Here is a 21,534-nt window from a genome sequence, read left to right on the forward strand (position 1 = left end):
ATAGCTTTCATGTAGCTTTGTGCAAAAATTAAAAAAAAACAAACGAGCTATATCATAAGGACCTGTTGACTGTTCCCTGACAACTCTTCATCCAAAACTTGGGATGCATAGGACGGGGTGATCAGTTGCTTTTCTCCCATCTTCCTCCCTTCTATTTCTTTGTTATGTGATTGTTCCATTCCTAATCATCTGTCTATTACTATCTCATTCAGACTATCCCTTTTCATTGACATTGCTGCCACTTGTATTTCCCATGACTCACCTTCTCTTTTAGGGACTTATCCTCTTTCACTTTAACCAGTTGGGTGTGTCAGCTCATCCACCTGACACATTTTTTTAGGGTGTGTCTGAACAAAAATTTTTATAACATCACCTCCCGTCCAATTGATTTTATCACAGCCTTTCTTGCTTCTTGTTAATGCCAACCTTTTGTGGAGATCTTGCAGACTGGAAAGTGGACATCTAATGCATTCATCTCCCATTACTGAGCAGTTTCATATGCCTGTACCTTCCTCTGGTCACCATTCTACAGTCTACCCAGAGGTTTTGGTTTGGTGAGATCTGCCTGTTGATTTTCTTTTCCAAACTCTTTACTGATTTAGCTTGATCTCCATGACCCTCACACATTTCTGTAGAAACAGCACATCACACATTAGCTCTCATGAGTTTGTGTTCCTATCTCTCCATAGTTTATAGTTATGTCATTTGATTGTTTCACACAAATGGAATTTTGTCTCATTGAACATAATAATATAACTAAGAAATGTATTGTCATGATAATTCCAGTCAAACAAGACGATTGGCATGAGTTTGGTTCTTAGTCTTATTTTTTAAACAGCTTTTGAACCATCTTAATACTGTATGCATGACTGTGTTTTTAGAACTTAAACACCATAGCCTTTGTAATGTCAACTTCAACAGAAACCTTCCCCTTATAGGCTTTCATCAGTTAAGTTGAAAGGTCTTAGTTACCAAAGTAATGGTGTCTTCACTTTAATATGCTTTGTTGTTAAGTACTTTTCTCAGAACATACAAACTCTGTGTCCTTGAACTGCTTATGCTATCACATTGTGTAAAAGTACTTTCGCGTGATAGACTTGAAACTGAAATTACACAATGGCAATGAATTTAAAATTGATATACAGAACATTTTGGCACTACTTGTGTTGATAAAAACCATGAATCATGCCAAAACAGATGTGATGAAATAAATAAATACAGCCATTTGTATGCATCCTATGTATGAATTTTTTATTTTTTTTCAAAAGTTACATTTACCTTGCATCCAGTTTTTTTGTCCAACAAATAAACTATGACATTTTGCCTTAAATATCTGAACATGTATTTATATCTCAAGGTCATGGATTGTCTACAAAATTTACTATTCAACAATTTTACTAAATCCTGGTAAATTATTTATATAATAATGTTAAATTCATTGAATGTGAGATACTTGAATGGAATGTAGGGTAAAACTTGCAGAATTATAGCCAAGGAAATAAGTTATATGGTTTGATATACAGGGTGACTATAAATTTATTTCATGCTTTCATTTGCTTACAACTTCCAAACTGTAACACATGTTAGCAGAATTAAGTGCTAATTGAATTGTGGATTGATCTTACTCCAGGTTATGTGATTGTGGATGTTCACATGGCTTTAGAGGAGAAAATGGGCTTCATCAGTCTACAAAATGTTGTCAAGTCAATTGTCATCCAGTTGAACAGTGCTACAAATTCCAAGGCAAAGTTCAGCTGCTTCTCTGGATTAGCTGGAAGCAGTTCCCTCATCCTGCCAACCGTGCATGGAAACAGCTTTAGTGTCTTGCACATCACATTCCACACAATTGGCTTGGGTCAACCAGTAGACCTGGCAACTTGATGGGTGTTGCATTTTTCTTCTTGATTGTCTTGTGCAGTGAAACTTTTTAAATTTCTGCAGCAGTTCCTGTCTCCTCAAATTTATGGTTGAGATTAAGCAGGGCTTTTGGGCTATATTATAACAAAAGACAAGCCACCCCTAAATTACATTTACTGGAATAGAAAAACTTCACTAGTGCTATGTGATCTCAGAGAGAAACCATTCTCAGGAATCTTTGTAAGCAAACTGACATGTGGAAACTCGGAAAGCTTATATATACAGGACATAATGTCAGAGGACAATCACATAGCATAAGTGATACCCTTAAGTTATAATTAATGGAATGCAAGAAGTAACTTTATAGTCACACTTTCTTAATATAGTACCAGATGTGATAAAGCAAAATGTTGTATTGAAAGTAACTAAGAGTCGAGTTTAATGTTGGAAACCATGGAGTCTACTTGATTCATTGTTTACATTTACCCATACAGTAGGACAGTTACATAAGAGGAAACTGAATAATCATTTGGGTCTCTAGTTTCTGGGTTTTTTCTATGCACTTTACTAGAAGTCCTGGTTAGAGTCAGCAATGATAGCTTGTTAGTTATGATGTTACAATGTCCTAGTCATGTTTTTAATGATATATTATCACCAGTAAGTGTGATAAGATGCTTAACAACTTTAAATCTATTACAATGATCACAGAAATATTGCTAAACTAACAAGAAATGAAAAAAAAAGAAGATAAAACTAAGCAAGTCCTTACTTGTAACATCATGGTTCATTGTATAATACCCAAGCAACTCAATGTTTTCTAACTGTACAGAGGTCTTTTGGACCACAGATTGTCAAAGGTTATGAGCTTGTTTTATAAATTAGCTATGGGCTTTGAAATTATGTTCAATTCAATCAAATATATTTTTGTATAATTGCTAGACTACATCACACTGTAATACATAAACAATTATTTTTCCTTCAAAAAATAGTTGATTTTCCCTCAGTATTTATGAAATACAATATGTTAATATGCTTAACCATACTACTAATTGATATTTTCCCCTAACTAAAACATAATATTACTGGAGATATTTATTGTCTCAGAACATTGTTCCTGTTGCATTATTGTGTTACGTTATCACTAGCTCCCACTTTACTGCAAAGTTGTAACATGAAACATATTGTTCAGTACAAGTGGCCCAATGTTGTAAGGAAACTATGGATTATTTTTATCATGACTGTGACCTTTGATTTATGGTACAATTGCTAGCCTTCAAATATTTGGTCTTTTTCAGTGCTGTACATGTTTGAATTGCTAATACACGGAGCAACAACAACAACAACAAAATTTCTCTGTTGTTAGAAAAAATGCAAATGTTTCTGAGTAATTTTACAATATTGATTCTAAAAATTATGTTGAAAACTAGTTTTTGAGTTATGATAGATTTATTCAAAATATTCTTGTATACTGTGAAAATAACTATTCATTGAAAATTGCATTTAAGAATGTTCAAAAACAACACATAATAGCAACATCAGTTTAAAAAAGCAATGAGTATGATAAGATTATTTGCTGAAAATACGTTCAAGCTGTGTTCAAAACTTTCATCATGGTATTATTATTTTTTGTTACCAAATATCTGCTTGACTTGTGCCTTTTGTGTATGTTCTCAGTTTCACATTGTATAAACCAACAGTAATCTCCCATCATTGCAGGATTCCATCATCCTTGATATCGCTGTTCCATTGTAGAAATATCTTGGTGAAAGTGCTCGCCATGCTTATCGCTCACTGCATCTACATCATTTGGAACGAAGTGTAAGAAGTGCATCTTTAGTGATATCCTATTCCTCAAGCATATCATCAATCATCACAGCTTAGTTTTCATCTCTGTGATTTACTAAGAAATTTTTGACAACCAGTTAGAATAACTTCCAGGCAGCAAGTTCTTTCTGATTGAGTACTATTTCAAAATCATTGTCCATCAGCACTTCTCAAATCTGTGGCCTAACAAAGATACCTCTTTCATTTCTGCTTCACTGATTTTTGGAAACTTGTCAGGCAGATATCTGAAACCATTATCATCTTTGTTCATTCCTTTTACAAAATTTTGCATGAGTCACAGTTTAGTATGAAGTGGGGGTAGAAACACATTTTGAGGATTCACTAAAGGTTGACACTCCATATTCTGTTTCCCTGGAATGCAATTCTCTCTCATTAGCCATTCCTTCTTTTTTAAATGATTTTTTTCATCTCGGCTGTCCCAGAGACACAATAAGCAACAATGTTTGGTATATCCACTTTGCAGGAGTGCTATAACTTTTGGATCACCACCTAGGGTGATCATATTTGATGGCCTTAAATATAATTTGCATGCTTTAATAAGTTTCTTTCATGTTCAGAGCATAAGCAACAGGAAATGATGGCTCAGTGTTCCCATTGTGCAAAATTACAGCTTTCACTCCAACTCTAAATGTGTCAATAAAAAGTCTCCATTCTTGAGGATGATGTTTAGTACCTAATTCTTTCATTAGTGCATCAACATTTGTACAGAAACAAAGTATGCTGTAATGAGAAGCAATACTCTGATGTTGACTTCAGTAAATCGAAACTCTTGTTCTTGGAGTTAATAAATTCCATTGCTGTAAATGAGAGCCAAGAAATTCCCCATGCTGCTTTTACATAGACAAGTCATGAATCAGATCATTTAGCACTTGTGTGATCAGATGAGGTAGTTTATGTTGAGGTGCCACAGGAATAGAATTACTAGATGAAGATGATTCATTGTCTTCTTTGCAGGATAACTCTTCTGTTTCCCAATTTGCTGATGGATGTGGCACTGGAAAACCATCCCCATGAGGTACTGGCTTCATTACAGATGCAATATCTGGATATCTAGTGTGTTGTTTAGTTTTTACCTGAATATATATAAACATTATTCGGGTAAAAATAACAGTCAGTTTAATGATCTTTGGGCTCAGGCCATATCATGGGAGAACTACAAATGCCATACCCTCTCTCTTCTTATTCAGCCATTGTGTCAAGCCAGCTATGTAAATTTTACAGCACACATGTGGAGCCAAGTTTTTCTTGGTCCCCAATTTCACACCCAAAATATTGGTAGTAAGCTACCTTTACCTAGTGTGTGATGTTTTTCTTTTGTGAAACTGTAATATATTTTCCACCAATGTAGCAGAAACTGTTTGGGTGATTTTTGTACTTTCAGACTTGACTTGAACTGGAGGCAGCCAGCATTTCAAATGATTTTCTAAAATATATAAAATAATTTATATTTACAGAACTAAAGTTTAAATGATTTTTCAAAAACAAGTTTTGCAGAATTTCATTATATCGTAGGTATGATGCAAGTAGGAAGATCGGACTTTGTTTTGATTGTGTGTGCAGAATGAGGCAAATTGTCCAAGTGAGTGAGTAAGAGGTGACTGTAAGATAAACGTCTGACTCCACCCCTTTTATGCTCACTTGAGGGACTTCTCAAACGTTCTAGCAAACTGAGCATGTGAGGGTTTCATGATTTCTGGGCAGAGCAAATGAGCATGGGAATGAAGCAAAAATGGTGCAATTACTACAATTATATCAAGAACAAATAGCACATAAATGAACAATATATTTAGAATTTTATACCAATACAATTCAGTCAGTTTGAAGTTATCAAAAATGTATGCTTCTTACCCATTAAACTGTCAAGTAAACTTAATTTCACAGCATAAATTTGTTGTACTGAGTTGATTACATGGTATTTCACATAGTGCTGATAAAATATTGAGATATTACAATAACTTAAAAGCTAGAGGTGATGGACAAATTCTGACTACAATTTTGAAATCAGCACCATCAGATTACCCCAAATCACTTGAGTTTTCTCCTGTAGCAAAGTTTTTGTTGTCCAGTGTTATTCTCTGTTTCTTTTAATTTCCATGACTCTTGAACAAAAACTTTCTATGTAAGTATTTTTAACTTCAGTGAGAATCATGGACTATGCTGTCCTTGTTCACAGATTTATGGTAGAAAAAACTTAATATTATGCAAGTAGGAGTATTATTAAAGTATGGATTTTTTCTTGACTTAATAATTTTTTTGGATTATGGACCTTTTCTTTGAATATTTATACTGCTAAATTTCCAGTTAATTCTACTTTGCAAAGCTTTCAGCTTTATGAGAAATACTAGTGAAAGTACCCGGCTTTGCTCAGGTTATGTCAATATATTCTAGATGACTATGTTTTTATGTTTCTGAGAAATAAAAATGTTTAAAATATTTTTGACTGTTCTTCTATGCTAAACTAAGTTTAGAATACACACACTGATATAGTCGTCTAGAATATGTCAACCTAATAAGCTGAGCAAAGCTGGTTACTTTTGCTAGTTTGTAATATAAGGAACCACTTGTCTTCTATGTTTTTTTTTTGCTCGCTTGCCTCATTAAAAAGATGTGCATGCACGTGGCTAATATAAGTAAAATACCCAGGTGCACACCCCTCAGGGTCCACTTAGTATTTTGTAATATAAGGAACCACTTCTTTTCTGTGTGATTTTTCACTAGCTTGCCTCATTAAGAAGATGTGCATACATACGGATAAGATAAGTAATGATACCCAGGTGCACACCCTCAGGTCCACTTAATATGGGTGCAAAATTTCAGATTTCTAAGTTCTTTCCTCTTGGAGTTATGGTGGTCACACATGTCCTTTTATTATTATAGATAACCTACATAGAATATTATAGATAGAAATATGCTCACAAAGAGCACATGCATTGTCTTGTGGTAACTGAAATAGTAACTAATTTGACTCTTCTATAACTAGCTAGGTATGTTCAGATAATGTTTCTAAATTTTCATGCAGAGGTTTTACATGTAGTTATGATGTTCTAATTAACAAGATGTTTAAAGACCACAAACTGTATAATCCTTTTACTAGGTAAAGGTTACATATGGTAATTGTAGAAGTTTGTATCACTTTGGGACTGTGTCTGTCCACCCCTGGGAGGGAGACCATATCAAAGGGTGACAGAGATACTTGAACAAATTGGTATGAATTTGAAGGGAGATTTCCTATATGTGTTATTTAGAATAGTCCGTGATGTACCTAGTTTTGGTTTATGGGATAACACATTAGGATTGTTTATCTGACTTGTTAGAATTCTCACAAATATGAAGTCAGTCAGTTTGGAAAATTAATGACTACACTTACTTTAAATGAATATTTTGATTATTTATGTTAATCTTTTTTCCTCTGCATCCTCAATCTATATTTTTTGCAGATACATTAAATTTGTTTTGGATATCAGTGTACTTGAATATCACAGTCTGAACATTTTGTTGCACACATTAAACATTTTTATTTTGCTCTCTAATTTTTCTTTCGGAGTTTGATAAATAAAGTACTGTTGGTTTCATGTTGTTGTTTTTTTCATTTGATTTTACATGCTCTTTACATTTTTAAATTTATTTTATTTAAAGCTAAGTTTAATTTGTCATTTCTAATATTTATTATAATCTTAAGAGTGACAATTTTTATTATATTTTTTGAATATGGTTTCAGGAAACTTATGAAATGTGTAACGTTACTGAAGATGCCAAAGCAATTGTGCAATGTGTATTAAATATGGTTGGAATTAGACGACAGAACAATTATACATTGAACTATATTGTGGACATTTTCAAAGGTAAGTCTGCTAGAAGAGTGTGCTTCACTCCTATCAAGATATGTTTGGAAGATAATTTGACATGAAGTAAACATATAAATATTTATTTTAACACAAACATACATGGTTATTATAAATTTAGTTGGGTTATTCTAACATTAATAACTCAAAACTATCATCAGAGTGCTATATTTGATAGATTAATAAGATGATGAAACAAGAAGTTCCAGCACAAAAAAATAATTGAAAATTTGCACAGCTAACATATTAACAGCATTTGATCCATCACTATTCACATCCACTGTTGCTTTCATTTATGAGAATGTAGGTTTTACAGCTAAACAATACTGCCCAATTTCTAACAGTTGCACTTAGCATCATATGCTATTTTTCAGCTCTGTCAAGGTGACAATACACCATTGATTTGAAGTTGCTTAATAGCCAAAAAATCACCAGGGATGAAACATGAATTATGCTAACCACTCGTAAGAAAATGTCTGCCAATCACTCAATTCCCAAAACTATGTCCCAGCAATATCTTGATAATTTGTGCTATATGGAATGGAATACCATCTTCCACAAAGTCTTTATTCAAAACTACTCTTCCTTTTTTCCTTAAGTTTAAAAATGACAGCATGGGTTAATAGAATTTATTATCACTGTGTGAAGTCTGTTATTTCAGAATTCCTTGGAGAAATGAGGCTCATGAATCCAAACCATACTGTAACTTTCTCATAATGCAATAGCTCTTGTACAAAGACATGCTTTCCTTCCAGATGGCACAATTTTGAGTGTTGACTTAGTAATGAAGGGAAAATCAAGTTTCATCACATGCATTGATTCATGCTTCAGCTAGGAATTGAAATTATAGTTTAGCCATTTGCAGGCATCCCAGTGAAACCTTTATTTTCTTTCTTTTTTGCTCAAAATTGGCCAGAACACCTATAAATTAGGTCAGCCAATATTTTAACTACAAATATTGCAAAAAAGTATTCAAGATTATAGTCAAGATATTACTATAATTATCCAATACAGATCCATGGAAATATAATGATTTTACAGTACTTTTGATGTGGAGAAACAATTCAGACTTCATTATCAGCATTAACAGAACTTTGATAGTAAAATCCTTATCATCTCACATAAAGTATTTTAATGGATTTCTTCATGGAAGTTTTACAGATGATTTTGAAATTCAGGTTTATTATCACTCAAATATAAATTATATATACATATATATACTTAACACCATATAATGGTTTGTGAGACTACAATTTGCTATATATTTTTAGAATAGTGACCTTTAAAAAAACCCTTTATTTTTGCAGTGGCCCATGGGGAGGCCTGTATTTTTATACACCTCCAGATAGCAGTTCTTCGGTAATATTTATCCTGAAGGGGTACAGTCTTGGTATATTATGCATAATCTTTCCAGCTGTTGACTGTAAGAGTCCAGTATGCTTGGCAAATTAATTGATACAGCATTAATTTCCAGAAAATATTCTCTTCTCTAATGGCATCTGTTGTTTGCCTGACTTCAATAGGTTCTCTGGAGCAATCAATCCTATTTGTTAAATATTTAGCTACTTCCAATAAACCTCACTGTTGCATGGCCTTTGTTTTTGCAACTTTCACAGCATCAAGGTCTTACTACTGCACCAGTGTTGTTACCACTGTTATAGCAATGCTTTACAAAAACATTGCTAATAATCATTAGAAAACTTGTTAGAATCCATTTCTAAATGCAGAATGAATCCTGGCACATTAGATGCTGATTTGAAACAATCCCCAGTTTTCACATTTCCTGCTCAATGCCTCTGGTAACAAATTTTTGGCACTGGAGTTACCTTTCTTTTGTCTCATTAGTTCATCTACCAAAACTTATAGTTTTTTTATTCTTTTTTTCAGGTTATAGATACTAGAATAGGCAAACTAACTTCATGAAAACCCTCTATATGTACATTTTAATTATACGTGCTTTTATATTACTGCCTTATTTGAAACATGTACTTAAGTTTTTGGTATATTGATCTTGTTTCTTTTGTTTTTATTTTGCATGCCTATATTCTTTCATAATAATAATTCATGTTTTTAACAAAAATGATTTGCTCTTCCAAATTAATTATAAAACTTTTCAAAACTGTATGTTAAAAGTTATATGGTATTAAAATAGGTTCACTGAAATAAAAGTTTAATGAATTCCTACTTCGTTTGATTAAAAGAAAGATAAAGCCATTAGAAGATAATCTTTTTTAATAAAGATTTGATATAAACCTGAAAAAGAGAATAGCCACAAAACTTTATTTTAAAGGAAGTATTATTTACATTACTTATATGAAAGTTCTTTGTAAATAATACAGAAAATATTGAATATTTGCAAAGGTTTACATAAATGATTCTGTCTCTTTCATTTCAGGTTCAAACAATAGTAAGATTCAAAGCGCTGGTCATACCAGTCTCCCTTTACATGGCAAAGGTCAAGCTTACCAGCGTTCGGATGCAGAAAGGTTGGTCCGTAAGCTGGTGATGGATGGCTTCCTTCAGGAAGATCTAGTCATAAACCATATGGACCATGCAGCAACATACTTACGTCCTGGGAGGCGTCACTTGGAACTGCTGAGAGGTCAGACTCAGGTGAGTTTTTAATGGTTGAACAACTTGAAATGAAATGCTTTATTTTATTTATACAGCATGCTTTCTCTGGAAAATAATGATATGTTAACTCTCCTGCTATGCGTTCAGTCGAATCCACCAAGTTAACGACCTCAACGTCACCTCTATAGTTTCCATACTATAACTTCTAATATGTTTTGTGTATCTTCACGAAATTGCACAAGCTTTCAGTAAATATTAAGTCATTTGCAGACAGAAAATCAGAATTTTTAATGAAGTATTTTCACTAAACATTTCTTCATGAATATATGAAGTCAAAGTGTTGACTTCTCTGGATGCAAAGTGATTTGCATGTTAAGATTAAAAATACTTTCAGCTGAAAACCTCAAATTTCATTTGCTTAATCTATAAAACCTTCTAAATAAATTTCAATCATTTTTTATCTGTAAAACTTTTTATTTTATCTTTTATTTTCTATACCATAGCTCTATACTAGGTTTGTCAATTTTACTGACCTTGTAACCACCAACAAAAAAACAAACCTAAATCACCCATTTTTTCTTTCTGAAATGACTTCAAATTGTAACATGAAACTACTTCTGTATCCAAAATAGCTTTAAACTCTTAAGAGTATATATTTGTTTATACTTACATTTTGTTTTACTGCCCTTTGAACAGCAACTGATATTCCTGCCATACAATTTCTAAATCACTTGTTGAATGTGCAGCTTATGTTACCCCATTAAATTACTTAATGCACAAGCTACTTGCAAGTTGCTCGGAAGCATACCCCAGGAAAAATGTTATTATTATTATTTATTTAACCTAATCTAACCTAAAAAATTTCAAGTTTTCACATTTAGTTACTTTGATACTAGTAAGTAAATAATACACATGAAAAACATGATATAAAATACTTATCTGGGTCTTCTTTTTTAATTTGCTGTCTACTGTTGATGAAACTTAAGCCTACTTTTTATACTATTGGTACTACTGCACTAAATAATTTTTTATTTACTTAAATAATGCACCTAAGAACACAAAATAATCACATACAAAAAGCAGACTATATCCCATAACTATCACAATTTTCAGGCTTTCTAATAATGCGACAAGAGCCTTTAAAAACTCAATCCACTTTTCTCTAATTTATTTACCACCCTTCTGAAGAGTATGAAATTTAATGTAAATTACTCATTGTAATGTTGTCACCACTCAGGCAAAGCAAACTTTTTATTGTCTTCAATTTTATTTAGTTACAGAGCCATCAAATAGCAAAATCAACCCTTTTTGCCACACCCACTTTTCACATCCTATCTTTCGTAAATTGTCAATAATTCCCGCCTATATTATTTATAACCAATAGAAACTGAAGATATTAATCTATCAAATGAGGTATTATTTAATTGTTGTTTTCTGTACAGGGCATTGTCTATTTCATTGTTCAGTTTCAAATGTGTTCTCACAGGAATTACATTGATGAGCTTAGATGTCTAAAGATAAAATGTCATAACTTTCATACTAGGGGTAATTCAGGATTTTTTTAAATATTGCCATATAAAATATGAACTTAAAATTTATACATTATCAAAATTTGGATTATTAGCTTCACTTTTATACAAAATGTATTTGTATACCATGATAAGAAAGTAATTTAATTAAATTTTGAATGTAACTCACTAAAATATGTGACATACACTGAAAAAGATGCCTGTAGCAAGAGTTAACAAGCCTTTGTAACTAAGTGAAACCCTGATATATATTGTGAAGTGTATTCACAAGTATAATCTTCCTATCGATATTAGAATCAGAATTACCTAAAAATATCATTAGCAACAAGGGTATCCAATTGATACAACAATACATTCTAATCTGTATAAGTAGAAATGTAAGAAAAGTATGCTTAATTAGGGATACTGATTTTTGTTTTTTGCTGTATCTACATAGTTTATTTTGATAAGAAGTTATTATTATTATTTAGTATGTATATATATATATATGGGGAGGTTTCAATGTCGGGATTTATCCACAAGCATTTCTAATGCTACTTTTTCATCTGTTAAATATTGTATAGTAATAGCTAATAGAGCTTCGAGATGCTAAAAAATCTTACAATAATTATCTTTGTATAGATAAACTTCCACATGAAACGTGGTTCAAAGAGATCAGACTCAGTGCAACCTGTTCCACAAAACGAAGAAGATAAAGAAATTCAGAAACTGATTGAGCGTTGTTATGCAGATCTTGTACAGTTGAGCAAAGCCATTGCAGCAGAACGTTGCATACATTACACAAATGTGATCAACTTAGAAGCTCTCAGACAGATGTCCAGGGAAATGCCCATGACAGAAGAAGAGATGCTTCGAATTCCACATATAACCAAAGTAATTTTTGAGAAATATGGTCAGCAATTCTTGGATGTTACACAGAGATTCAGTGCAGAGCGTGTTGGTAAGTATTTTCACAGGTAGTACTCAATGTTATTTGACCTTTAAATTAAAACTGTTAAAACATGTATTAAAATAAATGAAAGAAATTTTTATACTAGAAAGTAAATTAGTAAATACATGTAACCATATTGGTTTAATCATCTGTATACTGGCTTGTATTTCTTGTTCTCTTAAGCTAATTTCAAAAAACATACTCACTAACAAATTGACTTAAAAGGCTAATTGTGTGTATATTTTAAGTTGAAGGGGTGGATAGAACTGTATTCATTTGGAATTATTAACATCTATAATAATTGACTTTAAAAGACCACTAATTAAAAAATACTTTTATATCTATTCCTTTTAATACCTTTTCAAATAAACATTTTTCCCGGAGGGGGGGGCTGAATATATCAGAAACGTAATTAATTGTTGTGTGTAGTTGCAGAAGAGAGAAAAGCATTACTTGGTGTAATCATTCAAATTAGAATCTGATGAATTTTGATAAATAAAAAAATAATGGTGAACCAAGTTGTATAATAGAACCCGCTGTTTGTGCTATGCATACTTAACTGCTAAAAGTTTATCAAAATTTAAACTAAAATTTGTTTTGTTCTTGTTTCATTTCAAGCTATATTTAAGGAAGAAAACTAAGGAAGTTAGTTGCTAAGGCTAGTTGTCAGGTCCATAAGCTTAGAATAAATGTACGCTTAAAATTGTGTAAAATACTTCTTTTAACAGTTATAATGGCAGTGGTCTTAAAAATCTAACAAGGAAGTTATTTTGTGAGGTTATTTGTACATAAAACTTTATGGCCATTGCAAAGTTAATTTACAAAGTTTATATTTAATAATTAACCTACCTTTTTTTTTATATTTAAAATAATAAACAGTGTCTTTTAAGCTCAACTGCTGCTTCTAAACCTTACCTTTTTTTTCTTGCTGAAAAATCTTAGTCAAGCTATTATACTTTCACTTAAAACTGAGTACACATAAAAATTACAAAATATGTTTTAAAGTATTTTCATTAGTTTTAGATGCAGAAAAGGCTGAACAACACAACTTGCTCTTTGATGACAAGTGGGAGGATGATACTCTTTTTGATGCTGGTCCATCAACATCTGTTCCTGTGAGAAACAAGAGAAAAGCTAATGGTGGAAAAGGTGGTGGAAAGCCTACAAAACGAGCCAGGAAAGGGTTCTTTAAAGGCAACCAAAAAGGAAGAATGAAGAAAGGTGGAAACAAACAATTCAACAAAACCAGCAAGAAGAAGTAAGTTTCAAATAAGCAGCTATAGATTCTTTCTTTCTAACTTGTAGCCTGACAGAAATAAAAGACCAGATAATGAATTACTAATGTAGGAAAGCTAACAAATTAGTAAATTAACGAACAATATTTATTATTGAAAACATGCATGATTTTACATTACTTTGATCTGTCTTTAGATAAGAAGACAGACCAAGGTACTATAATTTGTACAAAAAATATCATTGTGTTTATAAATTTGTTTGTTAATCTACTACAGATGTGAAATTATTCTATAAGAAATCAATATAATACAAATGCAATGAAATGGATGATTCACTAAGCAGAAAATGAACATTTTACATCTTATCATTGCTCCTTATTATTATTAATTGCATATTTTATAGTTTACAGAGGAAAATAATAAAACCTTACAAATTGTAGAGATTTATGTAAAACTTTGGTTAAAATATACTTATATTGTTATCATTTAAAAAAAATGTGTTAAATTGTGTAAGTTCAAGAAGAAATACAGTAATATGTGTCTTGATACTGTTATCAGCTAAAGTCAATCAAACCAAACGTTTACTTTCAGATGGACAAAAACAACTAACTCTAACAATTACAGTACCCAAGACAATTGGAACCAATCAACAAAATTAGAACAAACCTCAAGCTGGCCAAGAAAACCCTTGGGTTTCCTACCGACTCCTCAGCCACAACATAAGGTTATTGGAAACAAGCTAATGACTCGTTCCTTTCTTCCTCAACCAAAATTCCTCTCAAAAGTGTAAAATTTTATTTTACAGATTCAGTTTCAAACTTTCTTCATTTTTTTTAATTATTAATACTTATCCTACACACTAAATATGGCACTAAATCTTTAAAAATATGTTTTTACAAAGAGGTTAAATGCACAAAGTTATTCTGTCTTTTCAGAGCTAATTAGCTGAGCTATATATTAAGCTTTTATGCCGGTAGAAACACGTATTAACAAAAGTGTATTATTATTTTGGTAGTTATTGCCCCATAAACTTCTTTCTAACAAATTTTTTGTAACTGTTGCTTATCCCATTTTTTATACGAGACAAACTTACTCTAATTACATGTAACATTACCTGCTCCTTCTCATCTGGCTTAGAACTTCAAAAGCATCAATCCCTAGTTAAATATTTATATCCTAAACAATAGTAGGGCGATATTAAAAAATACTATTATTATCTAAATAAATTCATTCTGTACATTCTGCAAACTGAAGTTGTATTTATAGCCATTTCTAATATTAACATTATCCCATTTTTAGTTCATATGCTGAAGCAAATAAGTAATTGTACACATGTATTTTTTAAATTTCATAAGTCTTTATGAGACTCAACTGAATATGTTTACATGAAAGTATATTATAGAAATAATTAATAACATCCTCAGTTATCCTAAGAAGTGATTTTTTCTTATATTTAAATTTCAGTTTCTGACACAGATTGAACAATATTGGTTAAGGACAGGATGTTCTCTTGAACTGTAGCTATGAAAAAACAATTCTGTAGTTTTAGGTTATCAAGTTAAAAGTTTACTAATCTCATATGAACTGTAATGTTGTATTGGTGCATATATGTGTAAAAAATATTTAAGAGTTGATACTGTATTTTTTTTTTAAACTGATCAACTATTAACAAGTTAGAGTTAGGAAAAGTTCATATTAAGTTTGGACTACCACATTTTAATTTTTCTTTATTAGTATTATTGTAGCAAACTTAAATCATAGATTTTTTGTACATTTTCCACTAAAAATGTAGGTTAAATTGAGAAAAGATTCAAGATAAATGTTTTATTCACTAGGTTGTAAGAATATCCTATTTTTATTTCATTTTTTGAAATGTAAAATAAACATTGTCAAATATACATTTTTTTTCAGTGAGTTTTAAACTTTACATAGTTATGTCACTTGAAAAAATTATCTGTATTGACCTGACCAATTAAATATACAAAAGCTGAATTGTAACCTAAATCTTGGAACATGCAGTAATTAGTCTACAAAGATTGAGCTTTTTAGAACAGTTTATTAGATTTACTATAGTAAAGTACTTTTGCTGAACTCATTGATGATTATTTACAAATAAATTACCTTGAAGAAGAAAAGCTTTAAACTTGTATTTTACACAAACTTGTTTCACTTGTTTGTCATTTACAAAAATATTTCCTACTACTTTAAACATGTTTCAAGATGAAATTTGACCTTTTAAAAACTATACAGAATATTTTTTATTTCCACAAAATACATTTAGTTTAAATCAATGAAGTTGTTACCTAGAATATGTTGCTTGCCTCATTTATGATAGAATACAAAGCTGGGCATGATATTCAAAATAAACTAATTCTTTTTTGCTTCCTTAAAGCAACAAACTCTAGAATACAGTTTTTCATATACCAAAATATAACAATATTCTATACAAAGGTGATTGAAATTATACTAAGTTCAAAAAAAAAAGAAAAGTTATTAAAATGCTATAAAAACAAATATAAAGTTCTTGACCTGACCAATTAAATATACAAAAGCTGAATTGTAACCTAAATCTTGGAATTAAAAAACGTTTGCACATTTCAGTAAATGGGAATAAAAACAGATTTGATAGTAGTATAAAACTTCACCATACAGTAGTTCTTCATATCACAATTTACAGAGATAAATCTTTGTTACGTGTTTATACTGTAGAATTCATCTGATAAGAAGAGTAGAAATACTTTCTAAAATAAATACAATACAACCAATGATCAGAATATTATTTTTATCATAACTTGATATTTTGTCTTATGGCTTCTTCAGGAATTTCATCCTAATAATAAGTTATAATAACATTATTTTGGAGATAGAGATCATGTTGTATTTATCTTATAAACTTCAATTAAAAAATATAAAAAGTTTGGATTTTCACAATTCTAAATCTTTTTTATATCTAACCCTTTATGTTCTTATTCTTCAATCCTACACTTTTAGTAAATCCTCATCTAAAGTTACCTCTTCTTTAATTGAGGAATTTAATTTTATAAGCATGTTTTGTGGTCAGATTTAACTTGCTTTTCTTGATAAAATAAGTTTGTTTGTTTTTACATGTACAATTTTCCAACCTTTTTTTGTTCTGGTGTGATAAGAATTTTTCATTTTTTAAAATATTATTGAGTAGATATATGTGTTTGTAGTTTGTTTAGTGTGACTTTGTCTTTAAGTCTATGTTATGTGGTATTTTCTGTTTCAAGATCAGTTTGTATGTTTTCTTGTGTTTCATTGCTGTACTGTGTATTTTTTTCTACTTTTGTATTTGGTAATTCATGCTTTGTCCTTTGGTATTCTATTTCACTTTTGCACTTTTGATCATCTCTCTTACATTTTCTTTTTCGCATTTTATTTGAATGTACCAATTTATGCTTCGGAAGGAGTCGTAATGGAGAATACTCCATGACAGAAGACTTGGTCTTAAGTGTGGGATCCTGTTCAGGACAATAAGGAGGAATTGACACACCTAAATGCATGGCAAGCTTTTCAATGAAGTTATCAACATAGTCATGGATGATAAGGTCAGCAAAATGATCCTGAAACAAAAGATATACTGTATTTTTATTGAGTATCTCAACAGCAAAACTGTACTGAAGAAGAAACACTTTCACACTTTAAATCAAACTTACACGTGTATATATATATATATATATATATATATATCAGATAATGTATTATTCATCTTCCTTGCTGATAAGTAACTGACAAAGATTTGATTATTAAGCACATGTAAAGAGTACTTGCTTGAACAAATAAGAATTCATCCATTAACTCTCAGCATGGGTCGGCCCCTGGGACCAACCTCGTAACCATTTAGTGCTTGATATAGTTTTCATGCTATAAATTTTAAATTACAAAGTGTATGTTCACAAAATTTGGCAGATTATCAGTAAACATTACAAGGCTTTCATAAGCAAAATATCAGATTTTTTTATTAAGTGCTAAGGTTTGTTAAGCAATATTTTTCTCATGCCCTTTTTTTTCTTTTCGCATGTTGCCTATCCAACATGCAAAGTAATTTTTAGCATCAGAAAATTTTCAACTTTCACATGCGAAATCTTTATATCATCCAGATAGTTATAAAAGGTTTTTTAAGAAAAAACTTATTTTATCTGTTATTTTCACTAACAAATCTCTGTACTTATTCAGTCAATTTGACCAATATCGTAGCTACCATACAAAATAAGGAAATAAATATAAATTATGTCTTTTTCGTTCTAGAATAACATAAATCTCACAACATTATATATTTATTATTTTTATTACATTAACCTTTCGGCCGTTGCCCGGCTAACGTTAACAATACAGAAGTTACAATGACTCATGTTACCATATCCAATAGTATAAAACTGACCTTTAGTCTTTACAAAGTGACCTGTCTTGACTGTTTTAGTGGACTAGTATTTTGTAAAATACAGTCACATTTCAATTATTATACATATGTATATACATTATTACTAATTAGAAATAAGTTCTTACAACATAGAACAGTAAATAAAGAAGTAAAGCAAACAACTCTTCAAGTTACGACCTTTGTACTCATTTGCTTTTTGCTAAGCCTTATAAAATTTTGCACGTGAAGGATGTGAAACAAAATAATTCTTTTTAGGTTTTATATATGCATTTGAAATAACCAAAAAATCATAAGTTACTACATTGATACAATAGAATTCCACTATAATTTACCAATCTTAGTAATTAAACTGTATTAGGGTCTAGAAAAATATGCGATTTTGAGCAGACTAAAGACTCACCTTACCAGCTTGAAGATTTGTAGGGGGCATTCTGAACTTTTGATTAGTTATTCACATGTCATAGACAGAAGTGTACATAAGGGAACATTTCCAAAAATGGAAAGAGGTGAGCAAGGCCACTGTGTTTGATTCAGTACATGAGCAATATCTCAGCAAATAGAAAAGATACGAGGTTCTTATTTTATATTCTAGCTTGTTCATATCAGTAATTTGAGTTCCTAATTCGTACAAAACTACAGACTTTGTATTTTGACATCACAAAGATCTAATCTGAACCAGTGCTGTATAACATACCATATGACACACAAAAATTGATGTTTAGGTGTGTTTCTTAATATTTACTTTTAAATAATGTATGATACTAAAACTTCAATTATAATCTACAGTTTGATACCAAACTTGACATAAATTCATAAAAAAGTAATTTAATAAAATTTAGAATGCGAGTCAACAAATGCGATGACATGGTCTTTGACCCGTGTGCGGAAAGGGTTAAGAACTGTGTTCAACATTGAGATTTATGTATGTTAGAAGTATAGGTTTCTTCAATTGACCAACACTTAATTCATCTAGTAAAAACTATGTACAAGAGAATTCTCAAAGTTTTAAGAAAAAGAAAAACCTAGCTGTAAAATTTAACACCTTCCTATAAATGGGAACAATGTAATTGTTTTTCCTGTCACAATTGAAATATATGTGGTACAATATTTGTCAATTTAAAAGTAAGTAAACATTGGTGAATCTAAAAGTGAGGTGAGTATAAAGCTCAAATTGGTCTTATTACAAATTTTTACATTAATTTTTTTATGTATCACTGACATTAATCCAACATTTGGGAATTAATGGTGTGCGATATTAAGGTTTATATACGTTACAAGTACAGATTTTTCACTTGACCTACTGAAAATTCACCAAGTAAAAACTGTGTATAAATTATCATGCCAGAGCTCATCAAGTCTGCCAAATAACTCTCAAAATCTGTTTATGCCAGTTACTTGTATCTTTATTTGTATTATGCATTTAATAGCAAAGTCAGTGTTATACACCACAGTGTACTTACTTATCAATGTTAATTTACTATTACACAGGCTTCCCAGTGAACATATTAAAGTTTATATTTTGAAACTAGTTCTATTTTTTTGTAAAAAGGACTTATAAAACCTTTTTTTTTTTCCAACCAACCTGAACCACGTGTATGTATTTTTATATTTTCATAAAATTGGGAATTTTGAAAAAAGGATAAAATTCTTTTTTGTAATAGCAAAAAAAAACAAAAAACAAACCTATATAAACATTATGGGAACTTGGTAAGTATTGCTTGGAAATAAACTTTTTTTTAAGTCCCATTAACTTTGTCATCTTAGAATTGATTCAGGTTGGGAAATTGGTTGTTTTCGAAGAACATTAAGGAGAAAACCTGTATTTTTCTAGACAGTGAACATATAAAAACCTATATTTTCATGGTGCATGGTGTTTCTTTTTAAAAATAGATTGGAAATCTTGTTAATAGCCTAGACAATCACCTAAGTCTAATTATCAATTACTCAATTTTCTAATTACAATATATTAATCAGTTTTATATCTTACATTTTGGAGAATAACTGTTAGTCAGGTGGTAGTAGCTAGGTCTTCTTGTTAAAGAGTCAAAAGCACTAGTAGCCTCTCTGTCAAGAAGACCCAGGATTGAATGATGGCCACTATCACCACAGAAATTGTCCTCTCGGGACTTCCGTGAAGACAACAGCAGACTAGCAGCCAAAATGTAAGATAAAAAAAAGTAGTAATTAGTATCTAGTAATTAAAAACATATATATATGTTATTCTAATAATTAGAATTAGATGATAATATAACCTACTAACACTGACAATGATTATGTTTATCTTTCCTAAAACACAGGATGAAATTTTATCTTAATAAGTAACCCCCTCCCCCACATTTAATTTTGATATGCCAAGCTATTTTTAACTAATTAGTTTTCATTGTTTAATGAGAATTTACAGAACAAACAATAATAAATTGTCCCAAACAACACTGTATTTCCAATTAGGCAAACTATTAAGCTGTCTATAGGCTCCATGTCTGCAGAGCATGGAGATAGACAATTTTTTTACAAACATACAGCTCTGATGAGAAAAAGTAACAAGTGAAACAAAAGAAAAAAATGCTAATAACCTGCTATATTTTATATCACAATGTTACATGGGCAATAATTTTACAAAGACAAATTGTTTTATCAAGTTTCTGACTTCCAAGGCCTGGCCCCAGACCCTGCTGGCAGAGCTTACAGTGCTCTCCTATACCTTTGCTGTCTAATCTTGCCTTCTAGGCATCTGGCTCTACAATACTGCTTTTACTTCTGATATGTAGAGGAAGAATTTGCAAGATAGTGGATTCAATTTTTTTGTTATGGTTTTGTTTATCGTTCATTTATTATTCCTTCTAACGTTGTTTTATTTGTGAATTTTTAGTTACCTTAAAACGTTAACTCACCTTCTAGCTGATCACATTAATTTTGAATAAATATATATGTGTTTTGAAACTGACACCAGCTTCCCTATTAGTGATGTACAGATATTATTAATGTACCAAAAGATTATGTAAATGTATAATCACAAGACCTAACGAAGTGAATAAATACTCTGCCATAAGCTTCATAAACTGAATCACAAGATAGTGAATTATTGCTGTTTGTCACTCTGTATTATTAATAAAGAAAAGTAATTTTGGAATATTGTGTTAATTTTTTGTAATTAGGTATTTTCTTCTTTTGGTTCTTTTTGCAGGTTCCATTATTTGAAATAATTAATGTTGATATTTATGTTTTATTGTTTATTAACATTAGTATCAAGTCCTGGCCAGACATTTGTTTATTAACTGTGTTTTTGGTAAGTGCTAAATTTTATTCCAAATGTTACAGT

At 30.8% G+C, this 21,534-nt stretch overlaps 2 protein-coding genes across 5 annotated transcripts in view; one reads left to right on the forward strand and one right to left on the reverse strand.

The window, feature by feature from the left end:
• LOC106467214 (Bloom syndrome protein homolog) overlaps positions 1 to 15,717 on the forward strand; it is a 103,047-nt gene extending 87,330 nt beyond the window's left edge. For 2 of the 3 annotated variants that reach the window (XM_022395348.1, XM_022395350.1), the window contains exons 20-24: positions 7,421 to 7,544; positions 9,940 to 10,157; positions 12,269 to 12,587; positions 13,584 to 13,836; positions 14,405 to 15,717. In XM_022395348.1, the coding sequence (XP_022251056.1) occupies positions 7,421 to 7,544; positions 9,940 to 10,157; positions 12,269 to 12,587; positions 13,584 to 13,836; positions 14,405 to 14,603 (1,113 nt within the window). In that variant the 3' untranslated portion in view covers positions 14,604 to 15,717. The remainder of the gene's footprint in view (positions 1 to 7,420; positions 7,545 to 9,939; positions 10,158 to 12,268; positions 12,588 to 13,583; positions 13,837 to 14,404) is intronic. The other variant, XM_022395349.1, reaches the window with a different exon arrangement.
• Positions 15,718 to 15,849: 132 nt separating this feature from the next.
• Positions 15,850 to 21,534, reverse strand: part of LOC106467215 (NAD-dependent protein deacetylase Sirt6-like) — a 30,596-nt gene continuing 24,911 nt past the window's right edge. Inside the window, exons 6-7 of one of the 2 annotated variants that reach the window (XR_002612379.1) lie at positions 20,203 to 20,363; positions 17,259 to 17,397 (exon numbers count right to left, since the gene is read on the reverse strand). Coding sequence is in view for 1 of the 2 variants with exons in the window: in XM_013927543.2 (XP_013782997.1) it covers positions 17,041 to 17,397 (357 nt within the window). In the remaining variant the exon portion in view is untranslated. Of the gene's footprint in view, positions 17,398 to 20,202; positions 20,364 to 21,534 lie in introns of both variants that reach the window. The other variant, XM_013927543.2, reaches the window with a different exon arrangement.

Source organism: Limulus polyphemus, unplaced genomic scaffold, assembly GCF_000517525.1.
Source record: "Limulus polyphemus unplaced genomic scaffold, Limulus_polyphemus-2.1.2 Scaffold2530, whole genome shotgun sequence".
Lineage (NCBI taxonomy): Eukaryota > Metazoa > Arthropoda > Merostomata > Xiphosura > Limulidae > Limulus > Limulus polyphemus.